The 22,205-nt window shown below is 39.8% G+C and overlaps 1 protein-coding gene across 1 annotated transcript in view; it reads left to right on the top strand.

Annotated features, from left to right (window-relative positions):
- LGR4 (leucine rich repeat containing G protein-coupled receptor 4) overlaps window positions 1-22,205 on the top strand; it is a 108,730-nt gene that overhangs the window by 636 nt on the left and 85,889 nt on the right. Inside the window, exon 1 of the mRNA XM_039470819.2 lies at window positions 1-37. This exon is cut by the window's left edge and continues 636 nt beyond it. Coding sequence (XP_039326753.1) covers window positions 1-37 — 37 coding nt within the window. The remainder of the gene's footprint in view (window positions 38-22,205) is intronic.

The raw sequence follows: 22,205 nt of genomic DNA, 5'->3' as shown, positions 1-22,205 counted from the left end.
CCGTGCCCGAGGGGCTCAGCGCCTTCACCCAAGCGCTGTGAGTGCGGGCGGCGGGGGCGCGGGGGGAGGGGGCGCCGTGGGGGGCGCCGCGGGGCGGAGCCAGGGGTCAGTCCCACCCCGCCCTGCCGCCGCCCGGGCCTGCGGAGGGGTCCGCGGTCACCTGCGGGCTGGTTGCCTGGCACCCACTCCTGCTCCGCGGGCTTTCCGCACTTTGCCAGTCCGGGTCCGAGCCACCGGTAGCTTTCGTTCCCAGACTTTTTGAGCACACGCTCCCCCCACCTCACCGCGCACACCCCTAAGTGCATTTGGGGCCAAGGGGGTGGAAGGAATTGAAAAACGCTTGCCCCTGGCATCTTGTCCACGCGACCTTCCCTTCTCCTGCGGGCCCTCACTCAGCTGGCAGGAGTTCCGCCACTGGCGGGGCCGAGGGCGCCGAGAACTTGGCCTCAGTCAGCAGACCGAGGCACGTCTTGCGGGGAAGCACCTGGAGCCTCCTGGGTTCCAGCATGTGGGGAGAAGAAACACCTGTACCTCAGTCAGGGCGAATCTCCTTCCAGTTTGGCCCCATCCACGTAGTGCTTCCTGGCACCTACCTCGGCCCAGTGCCTCTCGGGACTACCCCACTAATGCCCAGGCTTCTGCAGCACGCAGGGGAAGCCGAGAAAACAAGGGAGAATTACAGGCTTCTTCTCTTGGTAGACATGCTCTTACCCAACAAGGCCTTTTAAAGAAGGAATGTTGACCTGAGGTGCAGGCTGTTGGAAGGGAAGCCCGTTCCGGAGCATATGCTCAGCCCAGGCTGCAAGGGAGCAGCAGGTTACGAATGCACCTTAACCCAGCCAGCAGACCTTTGCTTTTGAGCTGCCTGAGATCGAAACACATACTCAAATGTTTCCGACTTCCAAAATCTCCCTCCTCAAATGGGGACTCGAGAGCTTTAAACATTCCCTTGAGAAAAGAAGAGGAATCTGGAACTAGGTGTTGGAGGTGGCGGCAAAGGCCACGGATAGAGGAGGAACAGGGTGACTGAGGGCAGGGCTTGTGTGCTCTTATTCCTTCCTGTGTTGCGTGGCCAGCTGAATGCTTAAATCAGGAGCAGTCAAAGAAACGTACGAGAGGAAGGGATCCTGAAGGACCCTGGGGTAGAGGGAATTTCCTTTTATCTATTAGTGGAAGGGACTTCTTAGAAATAGTTTTAAAGGACCCTGTGAAGAAATTTTTCTGCAGGCAGAAGCATTGCTGTATATCCAGGTGGGTGGTGGCAAAGGTATTCTGCTTGCCCTCTCAGGATGGACTTTTAGTGAGTGTTGAGGCCTGTCGTCTCGGAACCCGTTTCATTCTTCCACCTTCAGCCTTTCCTCCCCATTTGTTATTTTCCCTGTCTCAGCTTAGTTTTAGTTATGTATTTTAGGTCTTTAAAAAAAAATTTTTTTTTTCAGTATAGTAAAGTTTAACTCCTCATTTTAAAAAAAGTTAACTTTGCAGTGAAGAGCATTTTGTTCACAAAGTTACATTAAGTGGGAAAGTTTGAGCAGGAATGGATTGAATCGAGAGACAGAAGACCATGGAGAGGAAATGGGGCTAATTTTTTCCCAAGTTCTCTAGAAACGTTTAAGGAATTCATGCAGAAAGAAAGGTCCCTTTACCTGCACCTCTTGCAAAGCTCTCTATAGAATTGAAAAGCATGATTTTACTATTTTGACTGGTTGTAAAGACCTTGTTTAGCAGATTCCTCACATTTTAGTGAGTAGACTTGTCCTATAAGGAACAGGGCTGTTTTACATTAATACCTAAAACCACAAAGAAATAATCACATTTTTATGAGCATATACTCATCTCTCCAGAGCATCTTCTGGTGGAACTCACGGAAGGTAGTGAAATGCTGTATCTTCAACTCTGGGCCTTGGAATAAGTTAGTGTTCATGGCTTAGGAAACAGAAAAATAATTGGCACCAGTTTAAATTAGAGTGCCTAAACTAGCTTTATCTTAGCACTTTCTGAGCTTTGGTGGTGTGCAAATGTGTTTTATTTTCTTAGATTTGTGACCTATAGGTAGAGTGATCATACATTCTGGTAACTCCTTATTTCTCCCTAGTACTCATTTCATCCTTAAAAGTATGTATAACCACCCTCTCTAAAAGGGTTTTCAAGGGCAACATATTTGCATTTTACTCATGGGAAAACTAGCTAATCCAGTGATTCTCAAAAGCCACTTATGAGGTGAGGCCAGTACTGCAGGTCTACACACTCCAATTGATCATATATGGAACATGTTGTGAACCCTAGGGTCTTTTTCCAAGTACTTCCAGTCTGCTTTCCCATTGCAGCTTTACTGAGCTACAGCTACATATCAAGAGACTAGTTCCATGGTGGTCTCTAACTAACTCCTCGTTCGTTCACCTATTCTTAATTGCTTGAGCATGTGAACCAAAAACCTATGTAGTTAATACAGAAAATTACAATCATGAAAGTAAAAGGTAAAAAGGTGAGACTATAATTACTAATCAGAGTTCTTCATTTTCTTCTCATTGCTCAATGGCTTGCCTAGAGTAGTGCTTTCACCTCCCCTGGGGGCAGGGGAGGGGGGTGCATCTCACTATAGAGACCTTGGGACTGACAGAGCAGTGATTTTATTTTACTCCACTTGGGATCCCCAGAGCCTGGTACATAGGAGGCATTTAAAAATGCTGGAGTGAATAAATAAGAATTCAAGCCCACACTGAGGAGCAGAACCATGGCATGGAATTCAGACACCATTCCCACAGGGGATTGTCAGAGTCAACATTCTCGGCACTTAGCCTTTTGTCCAGATTTGAGAAGGTCTCAGAGAGAGAATACTTGCTTCTTCTCCTTTAGGCTCGTTGAAACTTGTTCAGTCTACCAGTGTCTATTTCCTGCTGAAAGCTGCTTTACCAGAGTCTGGGGACAGCGTTATATGTAATCCTCAGTACTGTTAATGGGATTCCTGTGTTCACTCTATTTGCTGAATCTGTAGTGACTATTTATGTTTTTGAGCAACAATTTTCAATCTTGCGTCAGAATGCACTGGCCTGTCACAATTCACCCTGAGGGGTGTTCAAGGCAGTACTCTTACTAATATTAAAATTTCAAAGTTTATTTTATCAGAAGGATTCAAGGTTATTACTGTATTCGTGGTAATAACTCAATCACCTACTTCCAAGATTGGGGAAAAAGAGCATCGGGAGGGAAATGTGTATGTGAGTTCTCTGGTTTGTATGATTGCTATGATGTTTGAGAAACATACACCTCAAGCACAAATTTTCGCATCCTAGATTATGTTTGTCTCATAGTTTTAAAATTAGCAAGGCTATTTCTGTGACTTTGTGAAAAAGTGGGGGACCTGAGCTCTTGATCATAGCCTTCCTATGCCACTGAGTAAATTGTATGGCCTTGGGCAAGTCATTCACTCCCCGCCCACGCCCCCTCACCCCACCCCATGACAATTTCCTCATCTGAAAAATGAAGCAATTCACTGACAATTCCCTCATTTGGAAAGTGAAGCAATTGGATTCACTTGATCACCTCTAGAGCTGCTGCTCGCTTCCAGAAGTTCTATGACTTTACATTTTTTACACAATTTTAGGACAGCAAAGTGACAATAAGGTTATGATCCTCATAAAAATATCCCAGGAGTAGCAGAATATCCTTTTAGTTGAACTTGCACCAACTTATTTATTACTCGGAGGAGTTCTTCTTTGTGTTTAGAAGTGTATGTTAGGAAATTTGCCATGGAGACTTGTTGCAGAATGCATGACTAGCTAAGGCACTTTGCGAGGGTAGAATAGCCCTGGTTGTTTCCTGTGGGTATGGCTTAACACTTGGAAAATAAAATCACTCCTTTTCAGTAATTTGGATACTGTACAAAAAGTTACTCAACATCCTCACTTTCATATAATTAGTCATAATCTCTCAAACCTTCACAGTGTGTGTATCCTGTACATGAGCAGGTTGTCAAACTTTTTATATAGAATTGAGTTACCTAAAGGGCTTTAAAGTGTTTTTAAAGAATCTCCTTTTGGAATGATCATCTCAGATTCTTCCCTAACGTGTATTTTTTCACTACTCCAAACAACCTTCTTCTTTTACTAATACCATTCGAACATCTTTTTTTTTTTTTCTTTCTTCTTCTTCTTTTTTTTTTTTTTAACGTATTCTCTGGTATCTACTGTGTATTCCTTAGCAGGTCAGATCAGTCATCAGTGGCTACATGTTTGTATTTACTGATGATAGAGTTATGTTATCTTTTGATTTCTGAATTGCAAATGTTGGCTTAGTTTGTGTTGTGTTCCTTTCTAGAGATATTTTAGTTTATATATATACAAGTGAACTTTGTTCAAAACAAGAACAATATATGAATATCTTTAATTATAGATCCTTTATTTTCCAAACTAGTGAACCATGAGTTCTCTTTAAATATAAGTGAGGAGAAAATGTTCTACCAGGCATAGGGAAAGCTGGGTTCCAGATCTGCCAGTAAGTCACAGGGGTGACCTTGAATGAGTCACATGCTTAACCTTTCAGGACCTTATTTTCTTCATCTGTAAAACAAGTCAAAAACTCTTAGTGCCAGAAGTGTTTTTTGTTGTTGTTCTCTATTTAATTTGATTTTTATACATTCCTTGAGTCCCCTCTATTATGTTAACTGAAGTTAGGTATCCAGATTGTAGAATCTCTCACCCACCCAGGAGACTCTTCCAGTTGTCCAGTTGGGAAACTCATGCTTCACAAGGCAAAAGTATACTGGATATGACCTGAGCAATACTTAAGACTTGAGGCCAGGCGTGGTGGTGCCTGTAATCCCAGCTCTTCGGGAGGCCAAAGTGGGTGGATCTCTTGAGGTCAGGAGTTCAAGACCAGCCTGGCCAACATGGTGAAACCCTGTCTCTACTAAAAATACAAAAAAATTAGCCGGTCATGGTGGTGTACACCTGTAGTTCCAGCTACTCAAGAGGCCAAGGTGGGAGAATCTCTTGAACCTGGGAGGCGGAGGTTGCAGTGAACCGAGATTATGCCACTGCAGTCCAGCCTGGGCAACAGAGTGAAACTCCTCTTAAGGAAAAAAAAAAAAAAAAAAAAGACATGAACCACTAATTCCCTCACTTAGGGCTCCTTAACACTTGCAATAACCAATAATGTTTTATAATTTCTAGTTAAACTAAATGCTGTGCTGGTTATGGTATCACAAGTGTTTAATGTCCAGGCCCTTGGCTCTTAACATTAGGATTGTAAGATAACATTTGACAACTTAATCTCTTAGGAAAGATCAAAGTTCTGTATTAGTAGGTGGATCCAGGCAAGTTTAGGCATTTTCTTAGCTTCTGTCTCTCTCAGTTTATCTTTCAGCTTCTTATTTTAGTCATCTTTATAATAATGGAAAGTACTAGCAGCCTGCAAGTTTGGATTTTGGTTTCTGGCCTCCTTGATTGTACCTTTTATTCTCATTCTTCTAATCAATTAATAATGGATATTTGAGTAGATGATGGCTAATGTCTCTCTCTTTGTTTGAATTTCTGTGAATCTGAGTAGAATATTAAGTAAAGTTGTAAGAATCATTCAGTATTTCATTGAAATATTTTAAGACTATCTCCCACTGTTTATTTAAAAAAGATAAATATCTATAAAAGTACAAAATTTGTTGGTATACTTGGGATAAAAGTTAGGTCCTGCCAAATGTGCCTTTAACTCTGAAAAATAAAAGTAATATAACTTAGAGTATTCCTGATAAGACAGCTTTGTTCTTTTAATTTTTTAAACTTGATCTCAAGGTTTTGGACTGAGAAATATGTTACCCAGCTTGCTATTTAACTGTCCCATGTGGCCTTCAAGTTGTTGGCAGTGTCAAAGCTTGTTTTCCTATATATAAAAGAATATGGATGACTTTTTTCTTTTTTCTCCCCAACTTTTTAGTGAAGTGTGTTTTTTAAAAAAGCTTGATTGAAGATTATAAAATGCTGTAATTGTAAATTCCTGTCGGTGAAGGAAAAAAAATCCAGGACATTTAGCAAATCAGTACTCTTACACGATGGCTAATTTGTCTGCTCTTCTTGACATTTCTTTTGTGCCTTTCAGCACCTGATGGCCAAACAGTATGCTAGGTGTCAGGTCTATTGTCCAAAATTGGGTGAGTTAAAAACTGTGTTTAGAAATCAGTCTTAGCAAGAGACAGATTGTAATTTTTTCAGTTCATGTACGGTTAATAACTTCTCAACTTTCCAAAGACTAACAAGTTGGTATTCAAACACCTCTTTTAAATAGCAAGAGATAATTCTGTGGTAGTATACTCTGAATTCACTCACGCATAGACAAATTTTTGTTATTAAACTTTGTGTATGGCTGAGCTATTTTTAGCAAGATTTTTAAAGCTTACTAAAATATTCTGTGTCGTGTCCAGGCAATTAAAACTCTGAATCATTGAATTGGTTGGTTTTAATCTCTAAAATATGTTTTTTATACCCTTATGCATTTTAATTATCAAAAAAGCTTACTAGCCTGGTCCTCCTCCAACCGCAAGATTTGGCATTATGCATCTCTTATTTTAGAGGCAAGTGACTGAGGTTCAGGAATGCCCTTGTAATAATCCAGGTCTCAGACATGAACATTTAAAAAATATATATACTTCTTAGCTTTCTGTCACAAAAGATCTTATGGGTAAAGTACTGAACCACGCTCCTGTGGCAACATGTTGGTTCATAAGAATATAAGCATATCCTTGTAAGGAAATGTAAACCATAGATATTTTGGGAGGCAGCTGGGCCAAGATTGGGTATACGTTTAGATCCCAGACTGGCCTGCTGTTTGTGCCAGTGAGAAAATGTGTGGGGGAAGCATATTTAATGTATTACAAGACATTTAGTGGTTCTTTATTCTTTATATTTAATTAAAAGGCTTTGCAAACCCCTTTAGCTGGCTATGTTTTCTAGATTTACACTAAGAGAATGTAGTTCTTTTTTTTATTCAAAGTTTTAAAAACAAAATTGACCCTTGAAAGAGTAAAAATCTCATTGTACCCTGGCAGCAAAGTATTTTTGGCATTTGAATCAGAATGTAGAACCTGATATCCAGAAAAAATTAACGAGTTAGATTCTCTTCATCCCTTTATATTTTTAAAGTTCTATTTGGGGAAATTTTTCTTCCTAAGAAGAGTGACATAAATTTGGCAGGGAGCTAGCTCCTTACCTTGGAGCTGTACTAGGCATAGCTAAGGAATGTGCCTGGGATTGCTTCAGGTCGCACTTCTCCACTCCCCTCAGGCTTTGAGGTTCCATATGTAGCTCTTAGTGTGAACGGCAGAGCATTTAGTACTTTTCATATGAAGGGAGATGAATTTTATAATTCACTCTCTCTTCAAGGGTCTGGTTTTGAAGTTGTTGAATGGGAGGTGCTTGCAAACTGGCAATTTCTTCTCTGAAACTCTAGGGAGTAAGGAGTGGTCTATGCCATAGCTAACTTCCTGTTTTTTAGCATTTCCCTAAGGGATCAGCTTCATGTTCAGAAGCCCCCCTCCCCCCCTTTTTTTTGAGACGAAGTCTTGCTCTGTCGCCCAGGCTAGAGTGCAGTGGTGCGATCTCAGCTCACTACAAACTCTGCGTCCCGGGTTCAAGCAATTCTTCTGCCTCAGAAGCCCCTGAAGAAGCCATAAGGATCATATGTGAAGGGCTTGGCAGACCGGATATTTTCAGGAGGGAGGAAACTTATGGTTGCCACCCCATTCTAGATTGTCAGCCTTCTCCTGTGTGAAACCATCTCAGAGAGCTGTAGAATAATTCTCCAGAGAATGTGAGAACACTCTCTTGAGTAACTTACGCTTAGGAACTCTTAGGCTAGCCTAGCAACTCTTGTAGTAAGGTAAAGAAAGCAGATATGTTAACTGTGGACTTTAAGATTTCAGTTCATGGAAACTGTTCATGCACTCTTCAGCCTTCTGTTTTAGGTGCTAAATTAATACAGTCCTTGTATTTTCTAAATGTGATAATTGCTCTTTAATTCCCCTTCAGAATCTCTTTCTCTCACATTAGTAAGTGTACACAGAATTCTTATATAATTTAATCTGAGTTCATAAGAAGAGAATATTAAATAAATTTAATATATTTCAAATATCTTAGTGTCTTTCGGTTTTGTTTGTTTGTGTTTTTGAGATACAGTTTCATTCTTGTCATCTGGGCTGGAATGCAGTGGCCTGATCTCAGCTCACTACAACCTCTGCCTCCTGGGTTCCAGTGATTCTCCTGTTTCAGCCTCCCAAGTAGCTGGGATTAGAGGCGCCTGCCACCACATCCAGCTAATTTTTGTATTTTTAGTAGAGATAGGGTTTCACCATGTTGGCCATGCTGCTCTAGAACTCTGAGCTCAGGTGATCTGCCCGCCTAGGCCTCCCACAGTGCTGGAATTACAGGCGTTAGCCACTGCGCCTGGCCAAGTGTCATGTTTTAAATATTACACATACGGGTTTATTAACTGATATTTAGCAGTTTATCATAATCTCAGTTCCCATCGTTTCTCTGCTATTTATCTCATTATTAGTTTTTAAACATCTTAATGTTTTTCTACAAGGAAAAATTTTCTTGTTGGTCTTCCATTCTCCAAGGTCATTTTGAGTCCATGGTCATGTTATCTATAGCTTTTTACTATAGATAAAACTCCCCAGTCTTTTTATTTTTATGACAGGATCTCACTCTGTCACCCAGGCTGGAGTGCAGTGGCGCAATCATGGCTCACTGCAGCCTCGACCTCCTAGGTAAGGGGATCCTCCTAACTCAGTCTCCCAAGTAGCTGGGATTACAACTGTGGTTAGTTTTTGTATTTTTCTTTTAGAGACAGGGTCTTACTGTGTTGCCCAGTCTGGTCTCGAACTCCCGGGCTTAAGTGATCTGCCTGCCTTGGCCTCCCAAAATGCTGGGATTACAGTGGGAGCTACTGTGCCAGGCCCTCAGTCTTCTTTTATAGGTATATTTTTATGAATAGACCTTCAAAAATGGTATGTTTTTATCCCTCCTCCTCTTCCTTCTTCTTCTTCCTCCTTCTCCTCCTCTTCTTCTTCCTCTTCCTCTTCTTTCTCCTCCTCTTCCTCCTCCTCCTCCTCCTCATCTTCTTCTTTCTTCTTCGGGTCTGGCACAGGAAATGAAGACCTCCAAGTTCAGGAGGGCATTGTAGAGCCTGGGCAAGTCTCTTAACCACTTTGGACTTAGCATTTCCCATGTGCAAGAAGAAGGAGCTTGCATTACCTTCAGGGTTGCACCAAGGAAACGCTTCAGCATGACTTTTTTGAGTGACACTGAGTAAGAACATAATTTGTTGCCACTTCTTGTGGTAGGGAGTTGTATGGGTTGTAACAGTGACTTAAAATTCTAACCCTATTTGTTTGGTTCTTTGAATGTTTATCAGGTTCAAAGCCCATAGACTTCACAGGTGAGTCACTATGCTAATGGAAAAAAGCTATTCATCTGGTAGATTTTTCATTTAGAAATCCATAAAGAACCTGGTGGAGAAATAGTAGTACATCTGTTTTTATAAAGATACCTTCTTGTAGATGGTGCTACTCCTCTATAACAAGAAAGACTTATGGAGGGGAGGTACCGTTTCTCTGGAGGAGGGAGCTCAAGGGAAATGTTACATTTTTGTCTGGGTGTCTCACTTGTTGCTCCCTTCCTGAGATGGCTGGTCAAATAGAAATGTGCTGTCCTTAACAGAGGAATGCAGGGTTTCTCTTCAGAGCAAATGGGTGTGCGATAGTCCATCCTTTAAATACAGTGTCAATGTGATCTTTAGGTACTGACTTCCTACTTCCAGACAGGGACACTGAGGACTTCATTAAAAATCCTAACTCAATGGCTGGGGACAGTGGCTCACACCTGTAATCCCAGTGCTTTGGGAGGCTGAGGTGGGTAGGTGGGTGGATCACCTGAGGTAAGGAGTTTGAGACCAGTCTGGCCAACATGGTGAAAACCTGTCTCTACTAAAAATACAAAAAAGAAATTAGGCTGGCATGGCAGCAGGCGCCTGTAGTCCCAGCCACTTGGGAGACTGAGGCAGGAGAATTGCTTGACTCTGGGATGGGAAGTTTGCAGTGAGCCAAGAACACGCCACTGCACTCCAGCTTGAGCGACAGAGCGAGACTCCGTCTCAAAAAAAAAAAAATCCTAACTCGGTTTTTGGGAACCTTCATGCCAGTGAGAGCCCACCGTAGTTTTTCAGATCACTTTCTTTCTTTCTGTGAGGAGTGGGGGTGTCCAATCTTTTGACTTTCCTGGGCTACATTGGTAGAAGAATTGTCTTGGGCCACACATAAAATATACTAACAGTAATGATAGCTGGTGAGCTAGAAAAAAAAATTGCAGAAAAATTTCATAATGTTTTAAGAAAGTTTACGAATTTATGTTGGGCTACATTCAAAGCCATCCTAGGTCGCATGCAGCCTGTGGGCCATGGGTTGGATAAGTCTGACATAGAAGATGGGTAAGATTTACTTATCATGGACAATTTGGCTGTGTTCTTATTTTTCACATCACTTTGGTTCTATAAATATGCAGATTACAAAAGAGCTTTTTAAATGTTTTGAAAATATTTATTTTATGATTTTACTGGTTATTGGATACCTATTTTTTTGTTTGTTTGTTTGTTTTAATTTATGGATATAGGATCTCATTTTGTTGTCCAGGCTGGTCTTGAACTGGCTTCAAGTGATCCTCCTACCTCACCCTCTGAAAGTGCTGGGATTACAGGTATGAGCCACCATACTCCTGTTTTTTTTTTTTTTTAATTTTTTTTTTTTTGAGACGGAGTTTCGCTCTTGTTACCCAGGCTGGAGTGCAATGGCGCGATCTCGGCTCAACGCAACCTCCGCCTCCTGGGCTCAGGCAATTCTCCTGCCTCAGCCTCCTAAGTAGCTGGGATTACAGGCACGCACCACCATGCCCAGCTAACTTTTTGTATTTTTAGTAGAGACGGGGTTTCACCTTGTTCACCAGGATGGTCTCGATCTCTTGACCTCGTGATCCACCCGCCTCGGCCTCCCAAAGTGCTGGGATTACAGGCTAGAGCCACCGCGCCCGGCCTCATACTCCTGTTTTTTTACATTTGCGGTTAATGCTTGGTTTTGTGGCTAAAGAAAAGCTTATTCTCTTAAAAATAAATTTAGAACTAAAATCCTTTCTTTAACGTATTACATATTTTTAAAAAGTTATATGACATTCTTAAGCACAGTTAAATCTTTCTCAGAAACTTAAAAAACTTTTCTGAGTTTTGATTCAGCCCTGATTTGAACATGAATTATAAAGCCAGAATGGCAGCTAACGTATGCAGTAGAACTTACAGCCTATTTAGATGGCTGAGTGTTTCAAATACAGTTGTGCATTTTCTACCCTGGATCTCTTTCTTTAAAAAAAAAAAAAAGTTTGAGATGTTTTTCCCATTACCATCTTGACATCTGCCTGGTTACACATGAATAGCTTGACCCAGTCCCTCAGCAGGGAGACTACCGTGGCCTTGCTTTCAATAGCCATGTCACTGACAAAGAAAACATATGGGATATTTCATTTCTACCCTTCACACACACGGTCTGGGGCTGTGAGGGCATGCAGCAGAACGCTTCATACTTCATGGTAGGTTGGCAAATCTGTGCATAAACCACAGGCTCTGCTGTTAGTAATCAAACCGTGTTTTCCAGAGCCTCATTACATTCTGTGGAAAGAAAACCCCATGTTTTGGATAAATCAATTTCAAATATCAGTTTGAATTAAGTTAGGATGGTCTGCTTCCATGATGAAGTTTTCTACCTAATCATGTATCTCACCAAAGGACATTTGTGTATGTGTGAACACAGGGGATTTGGGTATTGCTCTCCCAGATGTGATATGTGGTGTGTATTGGGATCACAGATGCTTGAATTCCCAGTAGGATAGGCCTTGAAGACTGGCCACCTTTATGTTTATCTTCTTGTCAGTCCACAGAAAGAGATCAATTGATCATTGTCCAGCTAGCCAAACACTGCTGCAATGACTTTTCAAATTATAGTACTTAGCCTTCTACTTGGGGACTCGGTTGCAGCTCAGCTAGCATTGAGGGCTTTGCTCTGTGGCATCTGAATCTGTAGTATGGAGGCTTATCAGCAGGTGTGTCAGGAGATGGTCAAGAACCTGAAATAGAAGGGTAAGTTAATTTTTTTCTCAGCTCTTATTCCTTTTTTTTTTGAGATAGATTCTTGTTCTGTTGCCCAGGCTTGAGCATAGTGGCACCATCTGGGCTCACTGCAGCCTCTGCCTCCTGGTTCAAGTGTTTATCTTGCTTCAGCCTCCCAAGTAGCTGACACTACAGGCACATGTCACCACGTCTGGCTGATTTTTGTATTTTCAGTAGAGAACGAGCTTTTGCTATATTGGCCTGGCTGGCTGGTTGCAAACTCCTGACCTCAGGTGATCCACCTGCCTCAGCCTCCCAAAGTGCTGGGATTACAGAAGTGAGCCATTGCACGCAGCCTCTCAGCTCTTACTCTGTGTTAAAAGAATTTGCTGCTGGATGTGGTAGCGTACGCCTGTAATCCCAGCACTTTGGGAGGCTGAGGCAGGTGGCTCATGGGGTCAGGAGTTCAAGACCAGCCTAGCCAAGATGGTGAAACTCCATCTCTACTGAAAATACACAAATTAGCCAGGTGCGGTAGCAGGCACCTGCAATCCCAGCTACTTGGGAGGCTGATGCAGGAGAATCACTTGAACCCACGAGGTGGAGGTTGCAGTGAGTTGAGATTGTGCCGCTGCACTGTAGCCTGGGTGACAGAGCAAGATTCCATCTCAAAAAACAATAATAATAATAATAATAATAAGAAGAAGAAGTTGCCTTTTACATCACCTTGGCTGAGGTGGCATTCCAGAAGATGGAAAAAAAAAACCACTGTGACATCCAAGGATAAGATTTATGACACTGGTGGAAGAAATAATGACATGCATTTCTCAGGGTCCTTCTCAACCCTCAAGTTAATCCAGTCTGAGTTTCTAGTTTCATTGTTTCTCAGACATATAGATTGGTTTTGACAGAAGTTGATGATTAATCTAAAAGGAAGTAAGCTCCTGTTAATTATTTTATCTCAGATATAGCCAAATATTTAAAATTATATAGGCATCTCTTCTAGAAGTTACTTCTGATGATTCTTGGTATCATTGCTGAACATAAGCTGAATAACAACATGCTAATGAAAATTATTGCCTTTCACATTTTCTCATAAGAGTAATTCCGTTTGTAGTTCTTGATTATAATAGATTTCCTTTAAATTTATTGGCTCTTGTAAGGTTAAATTTTTAAAAGTTTCTGTTTTATGGTATTTCATAAATCTATTTGAGGTTCCTGTTTTATTAAGTGCCTCCATATTTTTATCCTAAAATAAATGGTTTAATCTTGGATGTTTTATCTTCATTACTTTAACCACTTACCTGACTTTCAAAACTATGAATTCAAGGCTGAGCATGGTGGCTCAAAAGCCTGTAATCCCAGCACTTTGGGAGGCTGAGGTGGGTGGATCACCTGAGGTCAGGAGTTCTAGACCAGCCTGGTCTACATGGTGAAACACTATGTTTCACCATGTTTTAGTCTCTACTAAAAATACAGAAATTAGCTGGGTATGGTGGTACATACCTGTAATCCCAGCTACTCAGGAGGCTGAGACAGGAGAATCACTTGAACCCTGGAGGTGCCATTGCACTCCAGCCTGGGTGAAAAGGGCTAAATTCCATCTCAAAAAAAAAAAAATCTATGAATTCATAGAGAAAACTTCCCCAAGTGTCTTAATTTTAATATTTACCCTTTTAAAAGTGTTCAGTTCTGTGAGTTTCTAAATGTACACAGTCATGTGACCACCATCACTATGAAGAGATAGAGCATTTCTTCACTCGCTGAATTTCTATGCCTCTCTGTAGTTGCCTCTCTGTAGCTAACTCCTTTCTTCACCTCCAACCTCTGACAACTGCTGAACTGTTTTCTATTTTGGTTTCCTCACTTTATGTAGTTTTGCCTTTATTAGGATGCCAAATAAAACAATGTAGTCTTTTGTGTTTGACTTCTTTTACTTACCATGCTGCATTTGAGATTCTAACATGTTGTTGCATATATTAATATGTAATACTCACTTTCTTTTTTTTTTCTTTTTTTTTTTTTTGAGACAGGGACTTGCTTTGTTGCCCAGGCTGGAGCACAGTGTCATGATCACAGCTCAGTGCAGCCTCTAACTCCTGGGCCCAAGCAGTCCTCCTACCTCAGCCTTCCAAGTAGATTGGGACTACAGGTATGTGCCACCATGCCTGGCTAATTTTCTTCTTTTTGTAGAGATGGGGGTCTTGCTGTGTTTCCCAGACTAGTCTTGAACTCCTGGCCTCCAGTGATCCTCCTGCCCTGGCTCAAAGTGCTGGTATTACAGACGTAAGCCACTGTGCCGGGCCAGTACTCTTTTTTTTTTTTTTTTTTTTAGAGACGGGGTTTCACCATGCTGGCCAGGATGATCTCGAACTGCTGACCTCGTGATCCACCCACCTTAGCCTCCCAAAGTCCTGGATTACAGGCATGAGTCACTGCACCCGGCCCTCTCATTTTCATTTTTAAGAAGTGTTTCATTGTATACATATATTATAGTTTATCAATTCCCCAGTTGAGGGACATTGCCCTATATATAGTTTTTTGGCAATTATAAATAAAGCCAAATAAATATTCACATAGAGGTTTTGTATGAACATAGGTTTTTATTCACTTGTGTGAATACCTAGAGTGAGATCCTGGATCATATAGTAAATATATGTTTATAAGAAAATGTTTGTCTCAATTTTAATGTCTTAGATTTTGGTGAGGTTTGTTATCACCAGTTACTCATAGTCACAATATATTGTTAGTATTAGCAAAAGCTGTTAAAAACTAAATTTGTTTAAATGTCTGCTTGCTTTCTTTTTTAAGTTCTTTAAAGTCCTCTATGCTGAGAACATTACATTTAAAAGAATAGAATTCTTAGCTTGCTTTATGATACCCAGCAGTTACTGTAATACCCCCAGAGACTCCTATAGAAATTACCCTAATGTGAAGCATTTTGCTTACAGTGAAAAACGTTTAATTATTAGTGGAATGTCTGACTTAAAAAAATGGAAATTTGGTGAAGAATTGCTGGGCCTACCTATATATTAGGATCTTATGTGTGCTAACTGGAATTTCCACAGTAACCATCTTGGTCCACGGCAGGATTCCCATTTTATCACTTTGCAAACTGGGATTTGAAAGGATTGGGTAACTTGTCCAAATATCCCACAGTTAGTGGGTGGTAGCTTGTGAAGCTCGAGTGTTCCATACTTAAGTTTGTTCATCCCTGTAGTTTGCTTAGATATTTGACAGTTTATCAGAAGAGGAAAAGGTGAAATGAGAAACAAAATGGTGAGATGCTAAAATGGTAAAGATTTTTTTCCTTTTTATTACAGGGAAAAAAAATCAGAACAGAAAAAAATGCATCCAAAAAGCACACACACATCTATATGTCTGTTTACACTGAGAGACTATAACTTGATTTAGGAGTAACTAATATTCAAAAATCTATTGTATAAAATGAAGTTATCTTTTATTTGTAGCAGAACTTTAAAATAAAGTATCTCCAACTTAGTCTTTTTGCTTTTTATACATCCTTGTTTAAAAGCTTTCACATAATTTCCCATGTTAATAGTGTTTTTGTGTGTGTGTGTCTGGAAAGTATCAGTCATATGCTTTTTGACTTGATTTTCTTTCTTCCGTGGACTTCACTTACATGATATATGAGGATCAGATCTGTTAGTGGACTAATTTTTCTGTTTCTAAATGAGCAAATTTCTGAATGTGCTCCTTTAATCCAAAACCTTGCAGTAGACTAACAAGCAAAATGTGCAGTATGATGGTTTCCATATAGCTGCCCCCTTTCACTCACTGGAATTTCCTGCCTCTCCTGTTGAAGATGTTTTTGTAGGGAAGTCAGCATAAAAGTGAATCACCCATGAGCTTTTTTTTCCCCCCAAGGCATTTCATTTAGTCAACTTGGTATTAATTAAGTTGGTACTCTTTAGTTGACTTGAACACTGTGTGTGTTGATGGGGTAAGCTGATGTTTATTAAGCTGTTAATGTTTTACAGACTTGATGGGTTCTCATTTGGATCTGTGTGTTCTTTCCTTTAGCAGCAGGGCTATTTCTGATTGAATCTGTGGTCAGTTTTAATTTCAAATGTACTGGTGATAGCCAGCCTCATCCTAAGCAGTCATTTGCTTAGTGATTCAAAAGGTCTTCCTCCCCTGGAAGCATTTTACTTTCTCATTTCACGTATGTTGCGTTATTAGTCATGAAGAACTCTCCGGTTTGTCCTGCCATTCAGATATCAGATCACCATTCTCATGTTATTAACTCAGATGCTCATAATAATGTTATTGAGTGCCAGGCACTAAGTGAAGTGTGTATTAACACGTGTCATCTATTTAATCCTCCCAATAGTCCTCTAAAACATATGCTATTATTCTCTGCATTTTAGAGATGGAGAACCATGGCAAGTGATGACTTCTTAACGCTAGTGATGAGAGGTTTTGCAGGAGGGTGTTGGGTCTTGCTTTTTTAAGCTAGAGTTACTTGATTGAGTGGGTTGTATAACAGTATCTTTCAGTGATCTTCCTAAATATAGGTGTTCATCCATCATACATGTCTTAGGTATCATAAACTGCTCATTATGTAGACGGGGAATTAATTCTAAAGAGGCTTTGTTTAATCCTGTGCTTGAAGTGTTCTCAGCTCCTTAGAATGTAGATTTGGAAAGGATCTTAAAGGTCATATAGTGCAGTGGATTTGAAACTCTTGTGTATTATGGTCCACCCATCAAAAAGGCTATATCATTCCATGGGGAAAGCAAAAAGTCAACTTCTCCCAATGGTGTATATTACATTCATTTACATGTTTATAGACATGGTAGTTATTATTTGCTAAACCTTTAAATCACATAAATCATAACACCAAATTCTTGTTGATTTTTTTTAGACTTTTCTTCGCTTCTCAGTATACTTCGATTGAGAGCTGACAGTTGATCTGGCTCAAATTCCCCATTTAATTAGAGAGAAATACAGTTACATTTAGTTGTATGACATGACCAGAATCATTTATAGCCCTCCAGGGTATGTTACAAATAAAAAACACCCCATACAAAAAATAAATTAGCCTGGCGTGGTGCCACAACTTGTACTGTCAGGTACTCAGAAGGCTGAGGCAGGAGGATCACTTAAAGCCCAGGAATTCGAGGCTGCAGGGAACCGTGATGGTGCCATTGCACTCCATCCTGGGCAGCAAAGTGAGGCTTGCCTTTAGAAAACAAAAATCCAAGAAAGAGAGCAAGCAAGCAAGAAAGCAAAAAGAAAGGAAAGAGCGGGGTGGGGCGGGAGGAGAGAGAGAGAAGGAAGGAAGGAAGGAAGGAAGAAAGGAAGAAGAGAGAAAAGGCAAGTGGAAGAGCATTATCAGATGAGATGGTCCTCTTTGTGTTAATCTTTAATATTTAATTTAATGTTAACATTTAGTAAGACTTTTGACTTGTATTGCTGTGGCTTGTGTTTGTTGGATGACAAGATTTCTTCCTGTGCTTCTTTTCTTTCTTGTCTTCCCAGTTTTCCATGGGCTCAGTATTTTGTTAAAATCCAGTTTTCCATGGGCTCAGTATTTTGTTAAAATTGTAGGTGATAATTTGTGGAGGTGAATGAAAATGTTTAAAGCAAATAATTTTATTTATTCAAACGGTTCTTTGAGAGCTACAAATATTTGTATAATGGTTCATGGAATTGTCAACGTAAAAGTATCTAAGAGAGATCTCAATCAATTTAGAAAGTTTATTTTGTCAAGGCTAAGGACTTGCCCATGACACAGCCTCAGGAGATCCTGAAGACATGGTTGGGATACAGCTTGCTTTTATGCTTTTTAGGGAGACATAATATATCAATCAATACCTATAAGATATACATTGGTTCAATCAGGAAAGGAGGGACAGCTTGAAGCTGGGGAGCTTCCAGGTTGTAGGTAGATTTAAAAATTTTCTGATTGGCAATTGGTTGAAAGAGTTTAGTTATTATCTAAAACCCTGTTATCAATAGATAGGAATCTCTGGGTTCCAGTGCTGAGGGGTGTAGAGACCAAAGCTTTATCATGCAGATGAAGCTTCCAGGTAGCAGGCTTCAAAGAGAATAGACTGTATCATAAATGTTTCTTATAAGTCTTAAGATCTGTGTTGATGCTAGTGCTGGTTGGCTCTTCTTGAATTCTGAAATGTGATAGGATATAATGAGGCATGTCCAGCTTCCCTTTCCCAACATGATCTGAACTCGTTTTTCAGATTAACTTTGCAATGCCTTTGGCCAAGAGGAGGGGTCCATTCAGTTGGTTGGGGCCCTTAGAATTTTATTTTTGGTTTACAGAATCAGTACTCTTTCAACTTTAAAATGACAATTACTTACTGAGATAATAAGTTGGACCTTTAAAATTAATTTGTTTATTAAGTGTCTGATATGTTAGGGACTGTTTTTGGTGCTAGGGACACAGAATTGAACAATATCTGATGCCATCCTTGCATCCTATAACTTACCTGACAAGGGGGTGGGAGTTGGTGGTAGACAGTAAATAAGCACAATGAATATAAGAGGTCAGGTAATATTAACTACTGTCTAGGAAAATAAAGCAAGATGAAGGTGGTTTGCTGTTGAAGTAGGGTAGCTAGGGAAGGCTTGAATGAAGTTTAGATATTAAGATAATTAGTCAATATCTATAGGCATATGAATCCTTCTTAATCAATGACAAAACAAAATTTAAAAAGTTCCTCCCTATCCCATAGTTACAACTTAATTAAAACATAAAAGTCAGCTGGGCGCGGTGGCTCAAGCCTGTAATCCCAGCACTTTGGGAGGCTGAGGCGGGTGGGTCACGAGGTCAAGAGATCGAGACCAACCTGGTCAACATGGTGAAACCCCGTATCTACTAAAAATACAAAAAATTAGCTGGGCATGGTGGGGTGTGCCTGTAATCCCAGCTACTCAGGAGGCTGAGGCAGGAGAATTGCCTGAACCCAGGAGGCGGAGGTTGCGTTGAGCCGAGACCGCGCCATTGCACTCCAGCCTGGGTAACAAGAGCGAAACTCCGTCTCAAAAACAAAAACAAAAACAAAAACAAAACAAAAAAAACACCATAAAAGTCACTGTGCATGTAGGAACGTTAAAAAAGAAAATAGAAGAAGAAACATAGAAAGATTTAAAATCAATATTACAGAATAAATGGGTATGTCAGTACAGAAGGCTATTACACAGAAGTAGACAAATGACTATGGATAGTTTTCAAGAGTATTGAGGCTGAGATTAAAACCAAACTCAACAGGTTGTATACTCTATGATTCCAGGTTTACTATAAATTACAAAATTGTAATGTCGGAGAACAGATCAGTGGTTGCTAGGGTTGGAGATAGGAAAATCATGTGAGAGAAGGGGTTCCAGGAGGGCATTTCTTTGTAGTGATGGAGTAGTTCCTTACCATGATTGTCATGGGGGTTACATGAATCCATCTGAGTAGGGTCTAGTTTTAGTAAATAGTGTTCTATCAAAGTAATTTCCTTAGCTAATATATTATGGTTATGTAAGATGTTACCATTGGGAAAAGCTGGGTGAAGGGTATGCAGGAACTGTCTGTACTATTTTTGCAACTTCTGGTGAGTCTTAAATTATTTTAAAAAAACAGCAACAACAAATACACCAGATCTGTTCAGAGTCCTCAGAAGTCTTGGTCATGGCCTTACCCCTTAAATAAGATGAGGAAACTGAGTCTCTGAGGTAAGATGACAGCCTGAGGTTGCCGAGCCAAAGTCTCAATCTGATCTTTTAACTTTCACCTCAGCATCCTTTTGCTCCCTGAGAGCATAACCAGTTTTAATTTGCTATTGAGCAATTGTTGGAAGATTATGTGGGTGTCCATTATTCTCCCCAGCTTCATGCCCACTTCCCCCCAGCTATGTGTGTGTGTATGTGAATTCTCTTTTATGTTCTGAAGCAGAAAAAGTGCAATATACGAAGTATGCATTCGACTTATAATTTAAATAGTTTGAATCATATTTTTTAATGGAATGTACATGGATTTCCTATTATGAAAGTATTTCATTACTGAGTGCTTGGTACAGTCTAAGTAGTATGAGGAATGACCTTGGATCTCTGCCTGTGGATTAATAGCTGAATGGTGTTTTACTTCTGATGATTCAGTATATTTGCCTTAATTACTGGATTAACCAATTTCTTGCCTCCCACTAAAAGCACACACATTTATCTAAACAGAGGATGAATGAATGAAGTTCTAGGGACTAATTTTTGTGGTAGTTAAGCAACAATAGTCTAGATTACCCACAACCTTAATTTCCTTTCATGAGTCCTATAGATGGGCTTTGTCACTATTTACACTTGATTACTTCATTGTTAACCCCAGTGATGTGATTTAGCATGCAAAGACTTAATTATTCCTTTCTGGCCTAGTGAGAAATTTCCTTCCAATAATTGCCTCCACTGCCCTTTAGCCTCTTTAAAACATTTAGTTTGTTTGAAACAACATGGTTGCTCAGTAAGCAATTCCAAGCTCAGCAGTGCCTGGCGCTGTCTTTGGACCATAATTTATACCTTTGACATAGTGACTTAGGCCTCCATTCTTAAGTGATGCCTGGTGGGTAATCTTCATTAAAGTAGTGGTATGAAGCATTTGTCTGAAGTTATGGTTCCTAACTAAATGGTTCTAAATAGTTCTTTGGCAGACTCTTTAAATTTAACATTTCCTTATTTTAAGTGAAAAATTGTGCCAACTTCAGAATTAAAAGTAGACTCTTTAAACTTTAGTTTTAAGTATTTGAAAAGTACCATTCATTTCGTTTTAAATATTAAAAACTGTAGTGTTTTTAAGAAGTGTTTTTGTAAGGAGTCCTAGAAATAGTATAGATCCTTATATAACCTAGAAATAGTAATCCTGGAAGTAGTTTATAGATCATTACGTAACCTGCCACAGGACATTATTCTGTCCTGGGGTATCAGACTTGTTGGAGAAATTGAAAGGTTTATGAAGAGTTGGCAAAGAGATGGTTTTGTTCTACTTTTAAATATAGGTGCATTGCACCTAGCACCCCAAAGCAAGGAATGGATGTGAGAGCACAATTTTCTGTGAGAATATTTTGTTTTACAGCAACATCATTATGGGAAGTTGTTTCATTTTCCAAGTGGAAGTTTGTGGAATTGAAAGTGTCTATTTTCTACCAGGAGAAATTGAAGATACTTTGCCAGGAGGAAAGTATTCTGCCAGGATGAGTTAGTTGAAAAGTGTTAATTCTACCTTGTTTCAAGTAGAGGAATATATCCATGTCTCCATCGACAATTTATAAGGCTTGTTGAATATTGCTTTTTCATTTTATTTTGGTAGCGTAGTTTTAGAGCTTTAGTCTTAAGGCCCTATTGCCCATCTTCAAAATTCTGTCCCTTCCCATGTCCTTAATTTTAACAGCCTCATTTCACTCAGGGGATCTAGAATAACAATGGCATGGTAGGGAATTGGATATTCTACAATAAAAATACTAGTATGCCAGTCTTTTGGAAAGCAGACTATCATATTAGTCAGATTTAACTGAAAGCATTTTTCAGGGACATGTAGCCAAGTTCTGACTTTCAGTTTCCATGTTGTACAAGGCATTTTTGCCTTAAATCATCAGCTTTTAGGGGAACCAACTTTTAGCTAACCTAGAAATAAGTTAAAGGAACACTCACTGAAGAGACGTAGGCAATAAACCAGTGCTACTTATTAAAAGATTCATCAGGAAGCATAGCAGAAACAATTGAAACTTATCCTGTTACATTTTCTGGAGTGTTTTTAAAGAGTTTACAATATTCAGCTTATTATAGACATATGTCATTTGAATTCTGTAGGTAATATCTCAACAGAATTTTTTCTTGGAAATGATATAATTGTCAACATTTAAAAATTTATTTTTGTTTCTATTTTATTTACTTTTTTATTGGTCTTTTTCTTTTTTTTTTAATAATAGTAAATAATCAAGTAAGTTTTAGATTTTTTTAAGAGACAGCATCTCACTTTCTCTCCCAGTCTAGTGTGCAGTGGTGTGATCACTAATCAATGCAGCCTCAAGCTCTTAGGCTTAAGTCACCCTCCTGCC

This window comes from Saimiri boliviensis, chromosome 6 (genome assembly GCF_048565385.1).
Source record: "Saimiri boliviensis isolate mSaiBol1 chromosome 6, mSaiBol1.pri, whole genome shotgun sequence".
Taxonomy (NCBI): domain Eukaryota; kingdom Metazoa; phylum Chordata; class Mammalia; order Primates; family Cebidae; genus Saimiri; species Saimiri boliviensis.
The sequence above is the reverse complement of the archived record's forward strand: the minus strand, read 5'-3'. Positions and strand labels throughout refer to the sequence as shown.